The 19,083-nt window shown below is 49.5% G+C and overlaps 1 protein-coding gene across 3 annotated transcripts in view; it reads left to right on the forward strand.

Moving 5' to 3' along the window:
• The window catches only part of SOCS7 (suppressor of cytokine signaling 7), a 33,756-nt gene extending 21,059 nt beyond the window's left edge, over nucleotides 1-12,697 (forward strand). For all 3 annotated transcript variants that reach the window (XM_082603239.1, XM_082603240.1, XM_082603241.1), the window contains 3 exons: nucleotides 2,240-2,375; nucleotides 2,794-2,947; nucleotides 6,971-12,697. In XM_082603239.1, the coding sequence (XP_082459365.1) occupies nucleotides 2,240-2,375; nucleotides 2,794-2,917 (260 nt within the window). In that variant the 3' untranslated portion in view covers nucleotides 2,918-2,947; nucleotides 6,971-12,697. The remainder of the gene's footprint in view (nucleotides 1-2,239; nucleotides 2,376-2,793; nucleotides 2,948-6,970) is intronic.
• The last annotated feature ends 6,386 nt before the right edge of the window (nucleotides 12,698-19,083 follow it).

Consider the following 19,083-nt stretch of genomic DNA (forward strand, 5'->3'; position numbering starts at 1 on the left):
TCAAGTAGGCAAACAATCAGATAATTGTATGCTACTTATTATCCTGACCTCTTTAAGCACAAGTCCTTTAGTCCTCCTTTGGGAATAAATAATTAGGTGCATAAATTACTTTTATCTCTGAAACGTCATGTTGAGTTTAGCAATATTACAACCAAGCCCCCAGGAAGCTTTCTGTTTGTCATAGTTTAATTTACTAAAGACTATTTTTAAAACATGAGAGAAAGGGTAAAATTCAAAGAGGAATTTGAACCCCAATCATTTTAAAACCACTTGAGTTTAAATATAGTCAAGAGAAAAATCCATGTGTGAATTTTTTTTTTTTTAATGGTGTGTGTGGGTGGAGGAGGGCTACAGTGCTTCAAAATATAAGCCTTAGATTTGAAGGGATGGGGGTGAGAAGTCAAGGACTAAGAGAGGCTGGTCCTGAATCAAGGAGCTGTGACTGTCTGGACAGCCCCCGTGTCAGACAGTCACAGGGGCAGGCACCCTGAGGAGACTCCTGGAGGACCCTCCTTGGAGGTTCCCTGGGCTAAACTCTTCCTCAGACAGAGCAGGTGTTCAAGGAAGGCCAGCTTTGTTGGTTCTGTGCTGTGAGCACATTCTCTAAGCTCAATAGGCCTCAGTTTCTTCATTGTAAAATGGGGATAATAGTGCTATCTGTCTGAATACGGCTTTGAAGATTAAATGAGTTAAATGATTTTAAGATAAGCTTACTTGTTTAGCATAACATGTATTTCAGTTTTTTTTAGAAAGCCAGTTGTTAACGACCATGAAAGGGCTTTGGGAGGCAACCTGCAAGCTTTAATTTTTGCTTCTCGTGCGTTCAAACAAAATTTAAAAACTGTTTGAAATTAAACTCCAAAAATACTAGATATTTTATTTCCCAACAAGTTGTCTACAGAATTTCTTTTGATATGGCAATGGCTGAGAAAAGAATTCTTTCAAAGGTTTTGCAACTCAGATTCTTTCTGAGAGCACTTTTCTTGTTTACTTTCCATAGCCCCTTTGTTTATTGAAACCAGGGTATTCTTTGTTCCCCTGAAGCTGTTTCAGTGTCCCTGACATTCTGGGTGTCTCCGTTCTGTGGTGTTGACCCCTAAGGGGGTTGGAATTTCCCAGCACTGAGTCTGCTGATACTGTGGTGACACATAAGAGTGTGGGGCTCCCATCAGCCGTGGCTGGCATTAGCCATCAGGCACTTGTGTGCAGAGTAGTACCAATTCCAGCTTGCCCAAGCAACTGTAGTTGCTTTTCCTTTAAAAGCATCATCCTCTTTTTCTCTGTTCCTGTACCCAACCTAAAATTTCAGAAGCAAGGAGGGTGGTTGGTGGGGGTGGAGGGTTGGTGGGGAGTAAGAGGTAGCTAAACCTGACTGTCCCGGCTTGAAGTAAATGGCAGGAGTGACAGGCTTAAAAAATTTGATCCTGGGCTTCCCTGGTGGCGCAGTGTCGAGAGTCTGCCTGCCAATGGAGGGGACACGCGTTCGAGCCCTGGTCTGGGAAGATCCCACATACTGCGGAGCAACTAGGCCCGTGAGCCACAACTGCTGAGCCTGCGCGTCTGGAGCCTGTGCTCCGCAACAAGAGGCCGCGATAGTGAGAGGCCCGCGCACCGCAATGAAGAGTGGCCCCCACTTGCCACAACTAGGGGAAGCCCTTGCACAGAAACGAAGACCCAACACAGCAAAAATAAATTAATTAATTAATAAACTCCTACCCCCAACATCTTCTTTAAAAAAAAAAAAAATTTGAATCTAGCTGTTGCCTTCTGCTTACCAGCCTCTCAGGTGGAATTTGGTGGGGACCCCTCTGAGCAGCCTTTCTGAGTCCTCACCTTCAGGGTACTGTAGATGCTAAACAAGTGTCTCCCATTCCCAATAGGGATACCTTTGATTCTTGCCCTTCACTGAGAGCCTTGGGCCGGGGATTGGCCACTTGGCTCCGAGCAAAGTCTGTAGCTCGGCATTTTTCATTGAGCTGTTCTGAAGAGCAAGACTCTTAGCTGTTAAGAGTGAAGCTGGGGAGGCCTGCAGCAGGGGAGCATAGATTCCCTTGAGTATGAAATATGGTAGTGGTGGTATGGAAATCAGCGGTCCTTTGTGGAGGGGAGCTTTTGCACAGAACACATAGATGAACTGTAAAGAAGCCCCATTTCCCTTCCCTGGATTCTCTTCATAAGGAAAATTATAGTTAGCTGTATAGCGTCATCTGAATATTTCTCTCGGTTTTCGTTCTTGAAGGACTGCCACCAACTCCAGTCCAGCTGCTCTATCCAGTGTCCCGATTCAGCAATGTCAAATCCCTCCAGCACCTTTGCCGATTCCGAATCCGACAGCTCGTCCGGATAGATCACATCCCGGATCTCCCACTGCCTAAGTACAAGGGGGCCTTTAGAGGTGGGGCAGGAATGGAGGGTTAGTTACAGTGTTCGTGAGGCCTGCAAGCTGAGTGTACAGGCAGAGCCTGGCAACTCACAGGCGTTGTCCTCTCACTTCTCCTGTGTCTTAGCACCTAACTTAGAAATGTCACGTTACAGCCGGGAAGGAGGAAGGGGTGTGTGTGTGTTGGCTTCCCTTCTGCAGACTCTGTGGAGGGTAGAGTGGAGGTGGGAAGAGGGAGGGAGACAGAACTACAATAAGTGAGAAAGTGGGAATTTTGTCAGGGCAACAAGGAGCCTTTGGTGTTGTCTCAACCATACAGGGATTGAAAAGAAGGGAGGGTTGACTATAAGGCGGTCTTTCTTTTATAAGCTATGTATAACATTTTGTGTGTATCCCTCTTGTGTTATTCGTAGGCCTCTGATCTCTTATATCCGAAAGTTCTACTACTATGATCCTCAGGAAGAGGTATACCTGTCTCTAAAGGAAGCGCAGCTCATTTCCAAACAGAAGCAAGAGGTGTTGGAACCCTCCACGTAGCGAGGGGCCCCCTGCTGGTCACCACCAAGGGTATGCCACCCCTCTGCCTCACTGTCCAGCCTAGTCTCCTCCTGGGCGGTTATCATGCACTGGGCTTCGTCCCCCCTTCCTCTCACCCCACGCGTATACCCTGATCCAGGCATCTGTCCAGAGAGTCGCCACATTTGATCATGGAGTCCCAGGGGGGCACATACCCCAATTGGGAGAAGAGCAGATAGACACAAGAGGCTTAAAGAGTCTTTGCCAAGCACCAGCCGCTTTCATCCCTGAATATATATAAAGAAAACACACAGGTGCAGCTAAATGTGCAGCCTTCTCTCCTACTTTGGCTGATCGCCCTGATATCGCACAAATGACATATAAAGCAGGAAAACAAAGGGGAAGAAAACTTCATCAAAGGGAACGCAAAATGCCCTTAATTGTCGCAGGCATGCACTTCACTGAGAGTTCCACTCTGTCCCACGGCTTGGAATATGGGGCTGAGGAAAAGACAGCTCGCTCTTCTATTTAGAATTCCATCTGGGCCACTGAGAAGTAAATTGTTGAAAAGAATAAATGAATTAACTAAGGAATTCATTTATCTAAGAGGCTCTTCTCCCATTGCTACACTGAGTGTTCATTTATTTTCCCATAACATATCTTGGAATACTGGTTTGCACATATGAATTCTAATTAGTCTTCTTGGGAATTCCCTGGCGGTCCAGTGGTTAGGACTCCGCGCTTTCAGTGCCGTGGGCATGGGTTCGATCTCTGGTCAGGGAACTAAGATCCCACATGCCTTAGGGCTCAGCCAAAAAAAAAAAAAAAAAAGTCTTCTTAAATTGCACTACTGTGAACATTGAAAGGTAGAGGGGAGTGAGAAGCAAAATTGCTAGAGAATTGGTGATTTTGGTGGTGTGGGTTACGTGCAAGATCTCACGTTCTAGTGATCTACTGCTGGGATGCAGAGACCACCCCCAGCCCCTTTTACTGAGGAGTGTCCTTCTTTAAAAATTAATTAATTAATTAATTAGTTAATTAATTAATTTGGCTGTGTTAGGTCTTAGTTGTGGCACGTGAGATCTTTCGTTGTGGCGCTTGGGCTTCTCTCTAATTGCAGCGCGCCAGCTCTCTAGTTGTAGTGCACAGGCTTAGTTTCCCCGCAGCATGTGGGATCTTAGTTCCCCGACCAGGGATCGAACCCGCGTCCCCTGCATTAGAAGGTAGATTCTTAACCACAGGACCACCAGGGAAGTCCCGAGTGTCCTTTTTATTTATTTATGTATTTAATTTATTTATTTATTTATTTTTGGCTGCGTTGGGTCTTTGTTGCTGTGTGCGGGCTTTCTCTAGTTGCGGCGAGCGGGGGCTACTCTTCGTTGCGGTGTGCGGGCTTCTCGTTGTGGTTTCTCTTGTTGCGGAGCACGGGCTCTAGGCACGCGGGCTTCAGTAGCTGCGGCATGCAGGCTCAGTAGTTGTGGCTCATGGACTCTAGAGCGCAGGCTCAGTAGTTGTGGTGCATGGGCTTAGTTGCTCCACGTCATGTGGGATCTTCCCAGACCAGCGCTTGAACCCGTGTCCCCTGCATTGGTAGGAGGATTCTTAACCACTGTGCCACCAGGGAAACCCCTGAGTGTCCTTTTTAAGCACTGAATTCTTCTGCTTCTCTTCTAACCTCCTCTGTTCCCATTCCCATCCCCCATACAAAACAAACTAAGGGGAATAACCCACAGGAGTGACAGCCTTAGAGGGAAAAGTGGGCTTTAATTCTCCCCACCCTCTCAGTTCTCTTCATAATGGGAGAAAATGACAACTGGTGTTTTTGTCCTATGGGTTTTTTTGTGGCTCAGGTGAACCCAGCTGTGTGTCTCTTCTTGGCTCTGGTGGTCCCTGATCCTGTGCTACTGAGGGGGAGAGCATGTGAGCCAGGTTTAGCAAGGGGAGAAGGAATGAAGAAGAGAGATCAAGAAATGATATCTCCAGGAGGCTGCGGGAGTTTTAACTTAATGGATCGTGGGCTGGATGTACAGTTTATTTGTCATGTCTTCAGTTACAGGCATACCTTGGAGATACCTTGGGTTCATTTCCAGACCACTGCAAGAGAGCAAATATCGCAATAGAGCAAGTCACAAGACTTTTTTGGTTTCCCAGAGCATATAAAAGTTTTATCTATACTATACTGTAGTCTGTTAAGTGTGCACTAGCATTATGTCTAAAAAAATCTACATAACTTAATTTAAAAATATTCTATAGCTAAAGAATGCTAACCATCATCTGATGATGTGGGATTGCCACAAACCTTCAATTTGTAAAAACGCAGAGTCTGTGAAGTGCGGTGAAGCGAAGCGAGTTGAACGAGGTGTGCCTGTGTCGGCGAGCTGTGTGCCCTTGGAAGCGTCTCCTAAAACATCTTAGTGCTCTGATGTCTAGGAGGGTTTCTCTGCTTGGTGGCTTTGCATTGATTAGGGTGGGGAACTAGGGGGGCCCAACTACGCAACTGCGCTGTTGAGGAGTAATTGGGACCCTTCAGTTAGAGCACCGTTTCTGTGGGTGCTGTGCCTTAGGAGGGGCCCCCACGAACACAGGCACATTCAGAGAAAGGTTCAGGATGGTGGGGGGCTCCACACTTCATCGTGTGGGGAATAACTGATTATCATGGACCAGAGAAGTTTTAGGGTACGAGGGGCTTGGTGGCCAAAAGAAGTATTTGATGGATTTTCCTAAAGAAGAGTGATTAAACTTACTCTGTGTGGTTCCAGGGGGCAGGAGAAGGACCACAGTATAAGTTTTAAACAGATTTCAGTCCGACTTTAGAAGAAGCTTTTTAACAGATGCAAATATGGAATGGTTTTCCATAGGAGTTAGTGAGTTCCCCATCATTTGTTTATTCATTCAGCAGACATCTATAAAGTAGCCAGTGTGAATTGGGAAGAGGGTGCTGAGCAAGATAGTCAAAGGCCCTGTTCTCACAGAGCTGCAGTTCTTGTAGGGAGAGACAGACAGCAACATGTAAGTGAATAGGTTAATTTCAGTTGACTGTACATGTTATGAGGAAAATAAAACTGGGTGAAGTTTAGTGGTTAATGGTAGCATACTACTCAAGTTTGAATGATCAGGGAAGGCTCCTGTGAGGACGTGACATTTCAGCTGAGATTTGAATATCAAGGAGTTAACCGTGAGAGGATCTTGGAAGCAGGCATTCTAGGCAGGGGATCCTATAAGTACAAAGGCCCTGATAAGATCAGGTATAGGCTGGGGCTAACCATTTGCCACGACTGTGGGGGGCAGTCATGTATTGGCAAAGGATTGCACTGAACTCCTGGAGCCTCTTTTTACTGTGACACTGGGATTGTTGCTTGTAGCAAAGAATAAGCATCATGCTGTACTTGCTCCTAGGACCCCCTGAAAAAGGGAAGTAACACTTCCCAAGGGAAAGGCCTTTCAGGTGTGAAATTCGGCCATTATGATTTCTTGTTGGTCAGGCTGGTTTTAATTTCAGAGTTCCGAGTGGGCCACTTGGTCTGTGTGTGCTCTTACCTGGAGAATTTTTTGCCAGGATACTTGGAGTTAGGGCACAGAGTAACAGCTGGAACAGCGCCCTTCTTAAATCAGAAGGTAGAAGCTGCACTGGCCTTAGTGATTATATGTCAGCCCTCTTCAATAGCCAGAAGCCACAGAGCCTACAGCTATTTCTAGCTTGGCTCACCAGGGGTTACTCCAGGGACTCAGTTCTTTTTTCAGTGCCTAGAGCAGGTGGGCCTTAGGGAAGAAGTGGGGGCCGGGGAGTGTGTGGAAAATGAAGGGGAACGGGAAAGGGAAGGGAGGCAGTGTGTAGGACATCTGTATTAGTCATTTTAGGACCTTTTTTTGGCGACCAGGTTGTAGGCTGCTCAGGTCCCCGTGACAAAGGCCACTGCTGCATCCCCAGCCAGCTGCAGTGTTTGTGGAAGCACTTGGCTCTCCAGGCCCCATTCTCCCTTTGAGCTCTACTTCTGCACCTCCAGAGGCTGTTCTTTCACTCCATTTTGGTTCCACTCTATTGAGCCACTCTAATTAATCCCCTTTTTTACCTAGGCATTTGGTTGCCAAGCTCCAGTTTCAAAGAACCAAATGAAGCTACCATGAAAAGGGGAGTGAAGAAAACAAGAGGAGTAGGAAGGGTTGGGATCCTCCGAGCAAAGACTTTGGTTCCCCTCGCCGCCCTGGGGCTTGGATGAAGCACACGACCAGACTCTCTGAGTGGGGCTCCACCTTGTCACATCCAGCCCTGTGCTACTGGAACTGGATGAACTCCTTGGAAAACTGGAAGAAGTCTCAACACTGTTCCTTTTTCAGAAGTTTTGTTCTGGATATTTGCACTTCTCAGTATGGAAAACTCACCCTAAAGGCAGCTGGGGTCTGTGCGCATTGGATTGGAAGTGGTGCCAAGGGTGAGCGGATCCAAAGCAGAGGAGAGGAGGAGAGGGGATTGCCAGGGAGGGTCATGCAGGTGGTGCCAAAGGCAGAATTCGAGTCTCCACCATTGACCTTGAAGAAGGGAAAAGAAGGAGTCAGAAGTGCACATCAAGTCGGGAGTCTCTGAGGGCTGAGAATCTGCTTCTCTGTAGGCGTGGGTGGCTTCAGCAGGAGCAGGGAAGAGAGGAGGGTGGCTAGTCTCGAACAGATGATGACTGGACAGAACCGGCACGTAGCTCTGCCGGGGGAAGCAGTGACTCCTCGCACACTTTGCTCTTAAGGTTTAGGAACCTGATTTCAGAACCACCTCTCATAGCAGCTGTGTTCATTTTGTTGTACTGGATTCCTAAGTTCTGTGACCTCAAGTTAGCCCTGTTCTTCCTCTCACCTCAACCCATTCCCTCGAGATAACTGTACCTTTCACTCTGGTCATGGCAGCATCCTTCCTATTGCTTCCGCCGGCTGTCGAGGCAATAGCTTTCTCATCACCGGAACAGTTCAGAGCTCCAGTCCCGGGCTGCTGGAGTTAACGGAGCGCGCTTCCAGATTCTTAATGGCAAACCATACCCATGACTTAGTCAGTGTTCCTTACCTCCACATGTCTGTCAGCTAGGGAGAGGGAATGTGGAGGAAGGTGAGAAACGAAGCTATTGCGCTCTTCCTAGAGAAAGCTCCCTCGTGTCTCAGCCTTAATGGCACGTCTGAGATCAATGAGGAGGGAGGAGAGCATTACAGCTCATGTTCTTAGGTTTGTTGGAGCAGGAGGTAGCAAGGGCTTCTTTATTTTCCTGAGTTCTTTCTGGCGACTCAAACATTTTACTGACTTAGATCCTGTTTGCCCTCCTTTCATTGGGGAGTCTGTGTCAGATACTGATTCGAGAGTTGCCTGTTTTCCAGATGGAAGTGGAGGAAGAGGGAGAAAAACTCCAGTGCTCTTCTGAACTTGGCCATTGTTAAATCATACAGCATTATGAGTTTGCTTTTCTGTAGAGTTACTCTGAGGAGAGGTTTGCTATTAAGATGTGAAAATTGAGCTGTTTGATCTTTATTACTCTTTGGCAGTAAGTATTCCAACAGACTGCCTCTTTTGGTTCCCCTATGCTTATATCTGCCTCATCGCATGAGATAAATAATATTGTCAGGTTTGTGGTTTCCTGATCGTTTGGGGTGAGGCCCCAGTGTCTTGTAATTTATAGGACCACCTCATCTGGGAGCATTGGCCTTCTGCCTTACGTCCTGCATGGAATGACCATTCTTCCTCCTTACAGCTGAACAGGGAGGAAACTTGCATTGTTACCTGGCTGTGAAGAGGTGGCCCACAAAATGAGCTCTGTAGCATAAACGCAGCCCACCCACCTTTGATTTGTCGTGTGGTACCTCTTCTCTCTTTGGCTGCCGTGGTAGTATCACCAACCAGTTAAGGTTGTGATCCCGGGAATTGGCTTAACCTATGGGTCTTGCCTCTTGAAGGTACAAATTAACTTGCCATGTTGCAGAAAGTGCCACCCAGCTGTGGAGCCTGCTGTCTGGAATCCACTGAGATCCTCGAGTGGCTGTTGTGCGGCTACGTGGGATTTTTTTTTTTTTAATTACTTTTTAGTGTTCATTTGCCTGATTCTAGGTTAGCTACTGTGGAAGACACAGGAGGCGGAAGACATATTCTCTGGCCTAAGGGAGCTTTTAGGTGGCTGCCACACATGAAGTATTTGGAGAATGACTCAGCATGGCGGAGAGAATCAAGGGCTGTCTTTAAAGAAATTCAGAGTGGGTAAGATCAGTGTAGATCGATGGTCTAGGAAAGCTGTGGTGCTGTGAGACTTTGGTTTTTAGGTGAGGGCAGGGCAGTGAGATGAGAAACACAAGAGCAGGAGCACAGAAGCAGGAATCTGCAGGTGTGTACTGAACAGTGCACAGTCCCAAGTTAGAGCAGTGGCATCAAAGAATCCTTTTTCTGTGCTGTGGTCTAGACCGAAACTTCCTAGTCGTCAGGCAGGTCTGAATGCTGAGGGGTTATGATGGCGAGGTGGAGCCCAAAGCCATAAGTCAGCCAGGTTCCTGCCTGTGGCCAGGGACCTCACTGCTCTCAGCACAGCCTGGGTGAGGAAGGCAGAGCCCCTGGACCCCTTGTGGTACCAGGGGTTTCCAGTGGAGAATCCATACTCTCAGGTACAAAACCAAACCAGCTGAGGAGGCGTGACCCACCCTCACCACCATCCTTTCTCCTCCCGGGAAGGGTAGTGTTTACTGTGTCCGTGATCTGTCTGTGCGTTAGTCACAGCCCAGGCCGTAGCCTGGTCCTTCCTCCGTAGAGTGGGCTATAAGACAGAGTTGTGCAGGAGGAGACAGGCTTCATCCGGAGGTGAGGAGTCCGGGCACCAGCCTGGTCAGAGCAAACAGGGAGGTACGGGTGCAGCCGGCCTTCAGCAGCAGCTCCCCTTCCCCGCTCCTGCCTGGGCCCCTGCCCCCCCGTGCCGATCCTGTGTAGTGCTAACTGAAATGCAGTCTACAGAGGGAACTCATTGCTTCTTGGTCATTGTATTTTCAAGTCACAAACCGGAAAAGGTTCTCACTTCTAGGGACCCGTCATTGGTTTCTAGGTTGTGGACGGGTGATGTCAGTACCCTCAGGCCCTGCCTGTGTACCCCTCGCTTGTGTATGACTGGTCTACTGTAACCTTCCTCAGGACGGGCGTGAACCACTGTGAGTTAGTGACAGCTACTGCTACAACTTGCTACTACTTGAAATTCGTGTGCTGTGGTTGCAGGGGGTAAGGCGGTGGGGGCTCTGCTGCGGGGACTAGATAAATGGGTGACGACCAGGAGTTCGGGACAGTTGGCGATGACCTTGGCCTGGTTGCCTGCCTGTGCCTAGGTGCAGTGAGTGTGACACCCTGGAAGGCCCGCCCTGGGCGGCAGCACCCAGGCTCCTGAGGTGGGGGGTGTGGTGCGGAGCTTGCTGCCGTGGTTTCTCCTCCTCCTTTCCTACTTGTCACCGGAGCTGATTACGCAGTCCCCTTATTAAGGTTGGGAGAGATGTGGAGATAGCGGCAACCCCCGCGACGGTGCACATCCAGGAAGTGCTGGCAAATGGGAGGGTGGTTAGTGTTCTCAGATCTGGGGTGAGAGACTGGAGTAAAGCCGGATGCCCTGGGTGCCAGCCTTTTCAGCCCTCACCCTGGGCCCTGGAAGACTGGAAGAGCACAGCCTGCTTGGCCCTGGCAGGAAATGGGGATAGGAGAAACGTGTCCTCTAGGTTAGATTCCCCCCGCCCTCCTGCCTCTCCTTTGGCTTTGAGCCCTGAAGTTGGAGGCCTAGGCACTGGCATATATAGCTCTGTGGCTGCTGGAAGGAGGTCTGAAAGTCATTGTGTGTGTGTGTGTGTGTTTTCATTTGCAGAAGTTTTGCCACCAGTGGGGGTGTTGAGAGCATCTCCACTGGGGGGAGACCTGCCATTTGTTGTCCACTTTTAAGAGAATGACGCGCCCCCTGTCCCTAAGGGAGGAGCTTTTGAGTTAGACATTTTCCCTATGGGAATCCTCTTGGTTTGGTTCATAGGAAAGGGGGAAATGGATAAATGATTTTTATCTCTAATTGTCAACACAGCTGTTCTTACACTGAATTTGTGCTATTGCATACATGTAGCCCTCTTTCTTTTCACTGCAGCAGTGTGTATCAGTAGTTCAAAATGATTTATTTGCTCCTGGGGAGTAGAACCTTTTTTATTAAAAAAGAAAAAAAAAAAAGAAAGAAAGAAAATCGTGACCCCCCCTCCCCCCATGATAGCTATAGGATTATTGGGCCACAAAGCTCGAGAAAGCAAAGTCAAGTCTGCCAGTCCCCGTGATCTCTCCTCTTTTGACATTGGAGTCTTCATGCTCAGCACAAAACGACAGGAGGCCTTGAAAAGATAGCCAAGCCTTGGGAGGTGTGAGATGGGGGTTGGAGCATAGAGACAGAGGCACTGGGGACTCAGATGCTGCAGCTATAAAACTAGAGTAAGGAATTGTATTTAAATTATTGATTAATCTGCCAGGGAAAGACCTTTCTTTACATACAGATTCCATATCGTCTTTGTCCTTTCCATGCTTCTTGACCTTCCTGGTAGGCGCCCCCAGTTTCTTCCTGTTTCCCATCCTGTCCTCTCTGCCCCTTCTCTCATTCCTTCCCACCCCCGTCCACCTCCCAGGAAGCCAGTCCTGCGTGCTGAGTCTGTGACATGCCTTCACGCCCATTTCATCTCCTCAGAGGGTACCTGGAATTGCTCCCTCCCCCTCCCACTCCCTCTTCCAAAATGCCGAGAGGGGCAGGCAAAAAGCAGCCAGTCATGGCAGCGGAAGACCTGAATGTCTGCTCGCAGCTGGACTGCGATCTAGTTGCTCCTGGAGATGGAGTGTAAGGTGAACTTAGGACACTCTTGATCAGAACCCAGGAGGTCAAAACCCCGCACAGCCCCGCTCCGAGCTTCGTCCTAAGCCCCCTACCCAGCTCAGGTGGAGCAGGAAGGCCGGTCCGACTACTCCATCTCTGGTGCTCGCTTGAACAGGGACCTGCCCCTCACTGTTAGGCCCAGAACCTTCTCCAAGAAGCATAATCCAGGCACCGCTCCGTGGGCAGGCTGCTTGTTGGAGGCCCAAACTGCTGCTGCCCGTGCCACAGCCACTGCTGTACAGTTTTTGGTGGTTTTTTAAGAAACTCAGTGAAGAGGGGTGTCGTTCTGGGCTCGGGGTGGTGGCCAGTTCTTCGCCAGAAGGGGGACCACGTCGCCCCTGCAACCACGTCCGTCCTCTTCAGCCACGCCACCCTCCTCCCAGCCAAAGCGTGGCCTGGCTTTTGTCTTCCCATTTAGTTTTTCTCCTTTCCTCTACCTTTTTGTGCTTAATTTATTAAAATAGTTGCTGTATAATTTATTTTCATAAACTATAAAAAATGACTAAATGGTTAAAATAGACTTGCAGGCCAATCTTAAATGGGGTGGGAGGGTCTGAGGGTGGGTTGGGGAGAGGGAAAGATGTTTTGATATAAACAAAACAAATGCACTTTGGGTGTGTTTTGGTATTTTTCTGGGGATAGATGGGAGGGTGTTGGGATGTCCCTGTAGATTAGTTCCAGAATGGGGTGTCTGTATATACTGTATTCATAGGCATGTTTGACTCTTGTAAAGGGACATTAGTAGCTGCTGCAGGTCCTGTTTGGAAACCCCATGTATAATTCCCGGTTTTTTGTAAGTGTCAGTGCGGGAGACATTTGACTCTTGTGTTTGTATCTCCTTTTTATGATTGCTGTACTGACCAATGTCTTTTTGCGGAAGGGGTGAAAAGAGATTTGAAATAAAAATGTTTAGAAATTCTTTCGTGTTATTTGGGTTATTGTTTTTCAATCCCTCTCTCATCTTGTATGACTCCTCACACCATCACCACCCACTTAGGGTCAGAGGACCCACCCCTGGCAACTGGAGAATCCCTGTGATGTCAGCTAAGCAGAGCACATCCAGCACGGGTCTTGTCAGAATTAGAGATGTCGAAAAATTCCTGAGGCTGATGGCCATTGCTCAGAGCTGCTTTCTCCTTCCCCAGGAAATGCAGGAGAATTCCAGAGAGCTTTCTGGGGCCTTTTTGCTCTACTTTGGGAGAGTTCCTATTTTACCATAGTAGTCACTCCTAGTATATACCTAGGCTGGCAGTCAAGGTCTTTCATAAGTTTGACCTATGTCCCTCTTGCCTTTCTAGCCCATTCCCTCCTGAGCTGTCCTCTTTGGAGAGGAAAGGACCAGAAATGTTTCTCTGATTGTGTGTACTTGGAGCTGCTCGAATCTTCCCTCTTCACTTTCCCACCCGATCCCTCTCCAAGTTCCCCACTTAGAGGGCCAATGTACCACCTTGGCACATTTTGGAGAATTTTCGGCAGCTTTTCTGCATCCTCAGAGTAGAAAGCGTGCTGAGTGAGGTGAAACCCTAGTTCTCAGCAGTTGCATTTTCTTAGGACTGATTAGAAGTGCCCCAGCAGGGAGTCTGGGGATCCCCACTTGCCCTATTCAGCTCATTCCCAAGTCACAGGTCCACGTTAGGATGAAACAGTGTCTTATCAATTCTGATAGCCATTCTATGAAGGCATGAACTCCTGATTAAAGTTCTCTTCCCTTTTGGAAGAAAAAATGCTCCAAGCCATGAAGTGTGAAGAACGTTACAAAGGAAAACGCTTAACTCGGAATCAGCAACTCAAATGCTCTAATGTCCCCTGTTTGGACACAGCTTGTCGATCATAAAGAATCTTTGCCAACACCAACAGTCAAGAGTGTTAGTAAAAAAAAAAAAAAATTGTTAGTAGGCATTTCTTGAAAGTAGAGACATAGGTTTTCATCATTTCAAATCAGCATCATTCATATTAGTGATGATGTGTTACGTTTGTTAGGGAAGAGGTACTCGTCCCCTCTGGCTTGGATGATAAAGCGCACGGAAGTGAAGGCATTCTTTTGGAAACAGGGAGCCCAAAATAAATAAAAAGCTCCCCTCCCACACTCTTCACCCCCAAAACCTGAAACTACCTCCTTCATCTCCTGTGTTTCCTGTCGGCTTTCAGCTGCCGCTTTTCATCCCAACTCACCTCTCAGTGGTGTCTTATCATGCATGTATCTAACTTGAATTCAATTATAAGCACATGACATCATAATTGTGCAGGAGATTCCCTCCTCCGTTTCATCTGTGTCCCCCGATTGAGGGTGAGATGGGAAAAGTGAATTTTCTGTCTTGGTTCCCTTCCAGTCTCTTAGAGTGCAAGCATCTTGTGCATAAAGATTGTAGTGCCTGTTTGTGCCGTGTGGATTCTGAAGACCAACCATTTTCCTCTGGCGCTCAGCCAAAGGCACAAGAGTTGACCCCAGTTCTGAAGAAGCACTAATTGGGTTATCGTTGATGTCTAATGGAGCCCCTTCCCAAGAGATTCTCAAGAGGAATTTTGACTGCAATTTTATCCTGTGCACGGATCCCCATTTAAGCTGCGACTCGTCATGCGTCCCTCCTCCATTGCCATGTCCTGGTTTAGGCACTCCCCCTTTTCACCTGGACGATTTCAGCAACTTCCCAACTGGCCTTCCTGCTTCCTCTTTCCCCTCTCCAGTCCTTCTAATAGTCCTTCCAAAATAAAGATGTGCTCAAGTCACTTCCTTAGTTTAAAATCATTGATGACTTTTAACCTAGAGAAGAAAACCTTAACTCCTCAACTTGACGTTCAAGGCCATTTCTCCTTCCCCTGCCACACAGGATGCACTCTGGTCACAAAGCCTGACTCGAAGTCCCCAGATGATGACACCCCTTCTCCCGCCACTCCACCTTCCCTCACACTGTCCCACCTGCCTGGAGGACCCTAACTTCTTACCTTCTTCACCTGCAGAACTGCTCATCCTTCAAGATTTTCCTCCAGGGTCACCTCTGGAATTTTCACCAGCCACTCTCAGCCAGACAAATGCTCCTTCCTCTGTTAAAATAGTTGTTCATGTGTCTGCCGGTTATTTGACTGTAACCTCTGGTCTGTGAGGGACAGAAACTGTCCTATTCCGCTCTCTCCCTGCCCCCAGGGCTGGCACAGTTGAGTTGATGTGCCAAGGTGGTGGTGGTAGTGGAGGAAAGATGAGGTCAGCCCCCACCCAGGAGTGCTGCCTTGTTTTCCTAGTCAGCCAGACTCGAACCTGGATTTTCACCTTTCGCACAGGACAACTCGATTGGAGGTATGGGTGGTTTTTTTAGCCACTAAATGTCAGGATTCTTCAGAATCTTCTTAAGGGATTGGACTTTTCGTGGCTGGAATAAGAGCATGAACTAAGTGGCATAGCTGTAACTCAAGATATTCCCGAGGGGGCACGTGGACCGCTTCCTTCTGGTGCCAGTGGCGTCAGAGAGAATGACAGAGAAGATGCTGCCCCTTTAGTTGGAAGACGCCACCGATGTAGGGTCAGCAGGCTTTGTCCAGTGACCAGAGGTTGCACTGAACTACCCACTGCCCCCCTGCTGAATTCACACCTAACAGAAACCCTGCATTTAAAGAGCTCAGCTCAGGTGCCCTCCTTCACATGGCCCTCTCATCTCATCCCTGGCCTTCCCCCTTCCCCCTTCTGAGAAACATGGCTTTGTTTCTGGGCCTTTTTTCTGCAAATCATGAGGGGTGTTGGGATAGGCAGAAAAATAGGAGAGGCTAGCTAGGTTTACCCTGGGAGAGAAAAATAAGTGTGAGAAGGTAACCGCTGAGCTTGGGGGGAGTTTGGAAGATTTGGAATGGGACGGGAGAGTCTGGCAACAGCTATCTTAGGTAAGAGATTTGGCAGAGTTAAAGAAGATTTCAAGAAGTTTCATTGTGGGACTTCCCTGGCGGTCCAGTGGTTAAGACTCCATGCTTCCAATGCAGGGGGCCCGGGTTTGATCCCGGGTCGGGGAATTAAGATTCCGCATGCCCCACAGCGCGGCCACAAAACAAAGAAAAGAGGTTTCAGTGTGCATTGGGTGTCATCTACCGGTGCCCCTTCCCCACAGCTGCCACCTTTTCCAATGCCCTGATACCGTGAAGAAAACAGCTATAGAGATACGTATCCTTTTCTTCTGGATATGGGGCTGTCTTTGAATGGGACACCGTATGTAGAGAGACCACAGGCCCAGCTTTAGACATGTGAAACTCTTGTTGCACGTGGCGAGTGGGTTCTGTGTCTTGTTTGTTTTCGGCTTGTCTTCCACCCCGTCAACCTAGTGGTGTGCCAGCACAGGGAGAAATACCCGCCATGAATGTTTGCTGAAAACCATACAGGAGGTCAAAGACAGCCAGGCCAGAAGTGGAACTGGCAGTGGAGAAAGGTCCTCTGGGCTGGAATCACTTTTGGGCCTGAATGGGGGGCAGCCATACTGGACTAGAAATTCACATGGGAAGCGAGGCTGGCAAGGGGAGAACCCAGAATGCCTTGTGGAGCCTGGAGGTGAGGCAGCCGGGTAGGGTGCAGTGGCTGTCCGTCAGGGTGGGGTCTTCTGTGAGCCTGAATCACTCGGGTAGCCTTTTCAAACCTCACACGCGCCCCAAGACTAAGACACCCTCCTAGACTCTCAAGGGGTGGGGGAGGGGAGAGGGGGTGGTAAGGATGGTGGACGAAACTCAGATGCATCTGATGGTCCTTCCCGTCCTCCCCACGCCCACACCCACTTGATGACACTCCCAAGCGAGGACCCTGGGTTTGAGAGCAATCTATTTATGCTCTCGCTGTCTCCTCTTGAAAAAAGGGAGAGTTTTTTTTAACTTACCTCCTGTGTGAGCAGGTGAGATAATGCATGTAAGATGCCTGGAACCTCTTCAGCACTCAGTAATCAGCCATGGGCACTAATTATGATCATCATTATTAACACATTTTGAGGAGGACTGAGAGCTTTTTCCCTTCCCAAAGGCGGAAGGAAGAAAGAAAAGACTTCAGGGGCCCCATCAAGGGAGGCGCAGTGAGGGATGGGCTGGAGGTAGCAGGGAGGAGAAGGGGAGGTTGCGGGCGGGTAGGGCTCTGGGGCTGGTGGTGGAAGCAGGTGGGGCTGGCTGAGTTGGGCTTTTCCTGCCACCTAGTGGCTCCTCTGGGCTAGGCCACCAGCCAGCTGTCCCCTCGGCTCTGGGCGGCGGTGGGGCGAGGCTGGGCTAAAATATTCTTGAACACAGTATCTGCAGTCCTCTCCTGCTGCCCCCATTTAATGCCCTGTCCCCTTGGGGACCCTGGCCCATGACACATCTTCCGCATGGCCCTGGCATGTGGGACGAGCCCCCTTTCTCCAGGTGGAGGAGGGGGAAGCCTTTGTTCTCTTGGCTCCCAGGCAGAGTGGGGAACTGAGGCAGATGCACTGCAGGGGGGTGGGGGGGCAGCTTCCCGCCCCATCCCCACCTCTGCTGGCTTGATGGCTGCTAATGGTACACTTGCCCCAGGGGCATGCTGGGGTCTCCTGGCACTGGGGGCCCAGACCTGGAGCAGCGTCTGCCTTGGGTTTTTATTTAATTCTATAAATGTATACTACTTTGTGCAAGCCCTTGGTGAGGTTCTCCTGAGCCTTCCCATCCCACCTTCTCTGGAGGATTTTGCCTTTTGTCTCCAGGATGAGAGGAAGGGGACACAGAGGCCTGCAGGTGAAGGGCCCAATGGGGACTTCGGCATCAACTTGATGTCTGGGTCTCTCATCACCTCCTGCCCCTTGTGGAATGATGTCCTAGTTGTATCATGTCTGCCTCCTGCTTCGAAGGCAGCTGTGACTCTTTGGGGAGGGGTCTGACCCAGGGTGAGGGGCTTCAGGAGGTGGCCAGGAGCCATAGGAAGAAGTCACATGTTGGGCTGGGACTCCAGGGTCCGGCATCCACAGGCCCCTTGCATCTGCCCTGCTGGCCCTGCCCTCCCCACCCCCAGTGCCCCCTTTTCCCTCTCAGGGCTTTGCAGCCTCGGCTGCACCAGGCCAGGATTGCATCATTCTTGGCTTTGTTTGCAGAGCAGCAGGTGGAGGCGTGAGGCCCGCTGCCCACCTCCCCGCTTCCCTCTCATCTCCTTCTACTCCCTCCTGGGTACTCCTCCGCCTTTCTCTCCTCTCAGGCCCGCGGCACTGGCAAGGCCCGCGGCACTGGCACCGGGGGAGCTGTCTTCCTTACCTGGGGGCTCTCGGCTCCCTTTCCATTCCTCCTGCTCCCCAGGGAGGCCCGGAGGCTACACAGGCAAAGAGAAGGAGGCTGGGTGGGGGGATGGGGGGCGGGATCAGCACCAGGCTGGAAACTGCCTTTCTTTTCTGTTCCCCCACCCAGCTAAAGGCCGGTGCCACCCTCAGGAGGAGCACCTGGCTGTAGCCAGGGTCTGGCCTCCCAGATTGGGCACAAGGTCGGAAATGTTCACCTGCTGAACTAAAGCTAATAATAATCAGTATAAGATGAAGTCATTCGGCTCTTTGTAGAAGGTACTTAACTTTTTTTTTTTTTTGAGATTTTTTTGAGGTGGACCATTTTTTAAAAATTAATTAATTAATTAATATTTATTTTTGGCTGTGTTGGGTCTTCGTTTCTGTGCGAGGGGCCTTCTCCAGTTGCGGCGAGCGGGGGCCACTCTTCATCGCGGTACGCGGGCCTCTCACTGTTGTGGCCTCTCCCGTTGCGGAGCACAGGCTCCGGACGCGCAGGCTCAGTAGTTGTGGCTCACTGGGCCTAGCTGCTCCGCGGCATGTGGGATCTTCCCAGACCAGGGCTCGAACGCGTGTCCCCTCCATTGGCAGGCAGATTCTTAACCACTGCGCTACCCGAGAAGCCCACTTAACTTTTATTTATCATTTATGGGGGCTTCATGGGACCAAGCATTTTATACTCGCATCTCATTTAATCTTTCATCAACCTTGTGAGGTGGTGCTATTATCGTTCCTGGCTTACCAGTGAGGAAGCTAGAGCTCCGAGAGGTGAGAATACCTGCCCGAGACCATAAACGGCAGACCCCGGGCTTTGATCTCTGTCTGCCTCCCTCCCCCGTTACTTGAAACTTCGCAACGAGATGGGAAGTACAGTGCTGACCAGACTTGGACATTTTCTTTACCCCCTAAAAGGGGACTTTTGCCCCAGGCGCTCATCAAGAGATAAGACTTTCCTCTTTTTAATCTTATGAAGGAGATGAAATAAGACACCTGTCCAACAACCTGAGCTGGGCCCTGCCCCCACACCTACTGCTGCTCCTCTGAGGTACTGCTGTTGTAGAAGGTTCTGACCCAT

The sequence above is a fragment of the Mesoplodon mirus genome (genome assembly GCF_964341445.2).
Source record: "Mesoplodon mirus genome assembly, chromosome: 18".
NCBI lineage: Eukaryota > Metazoa > Chordata > Mammalia > Artiodactyla > Ziphiidae > Mesoplodon > Mesoplodon mirus.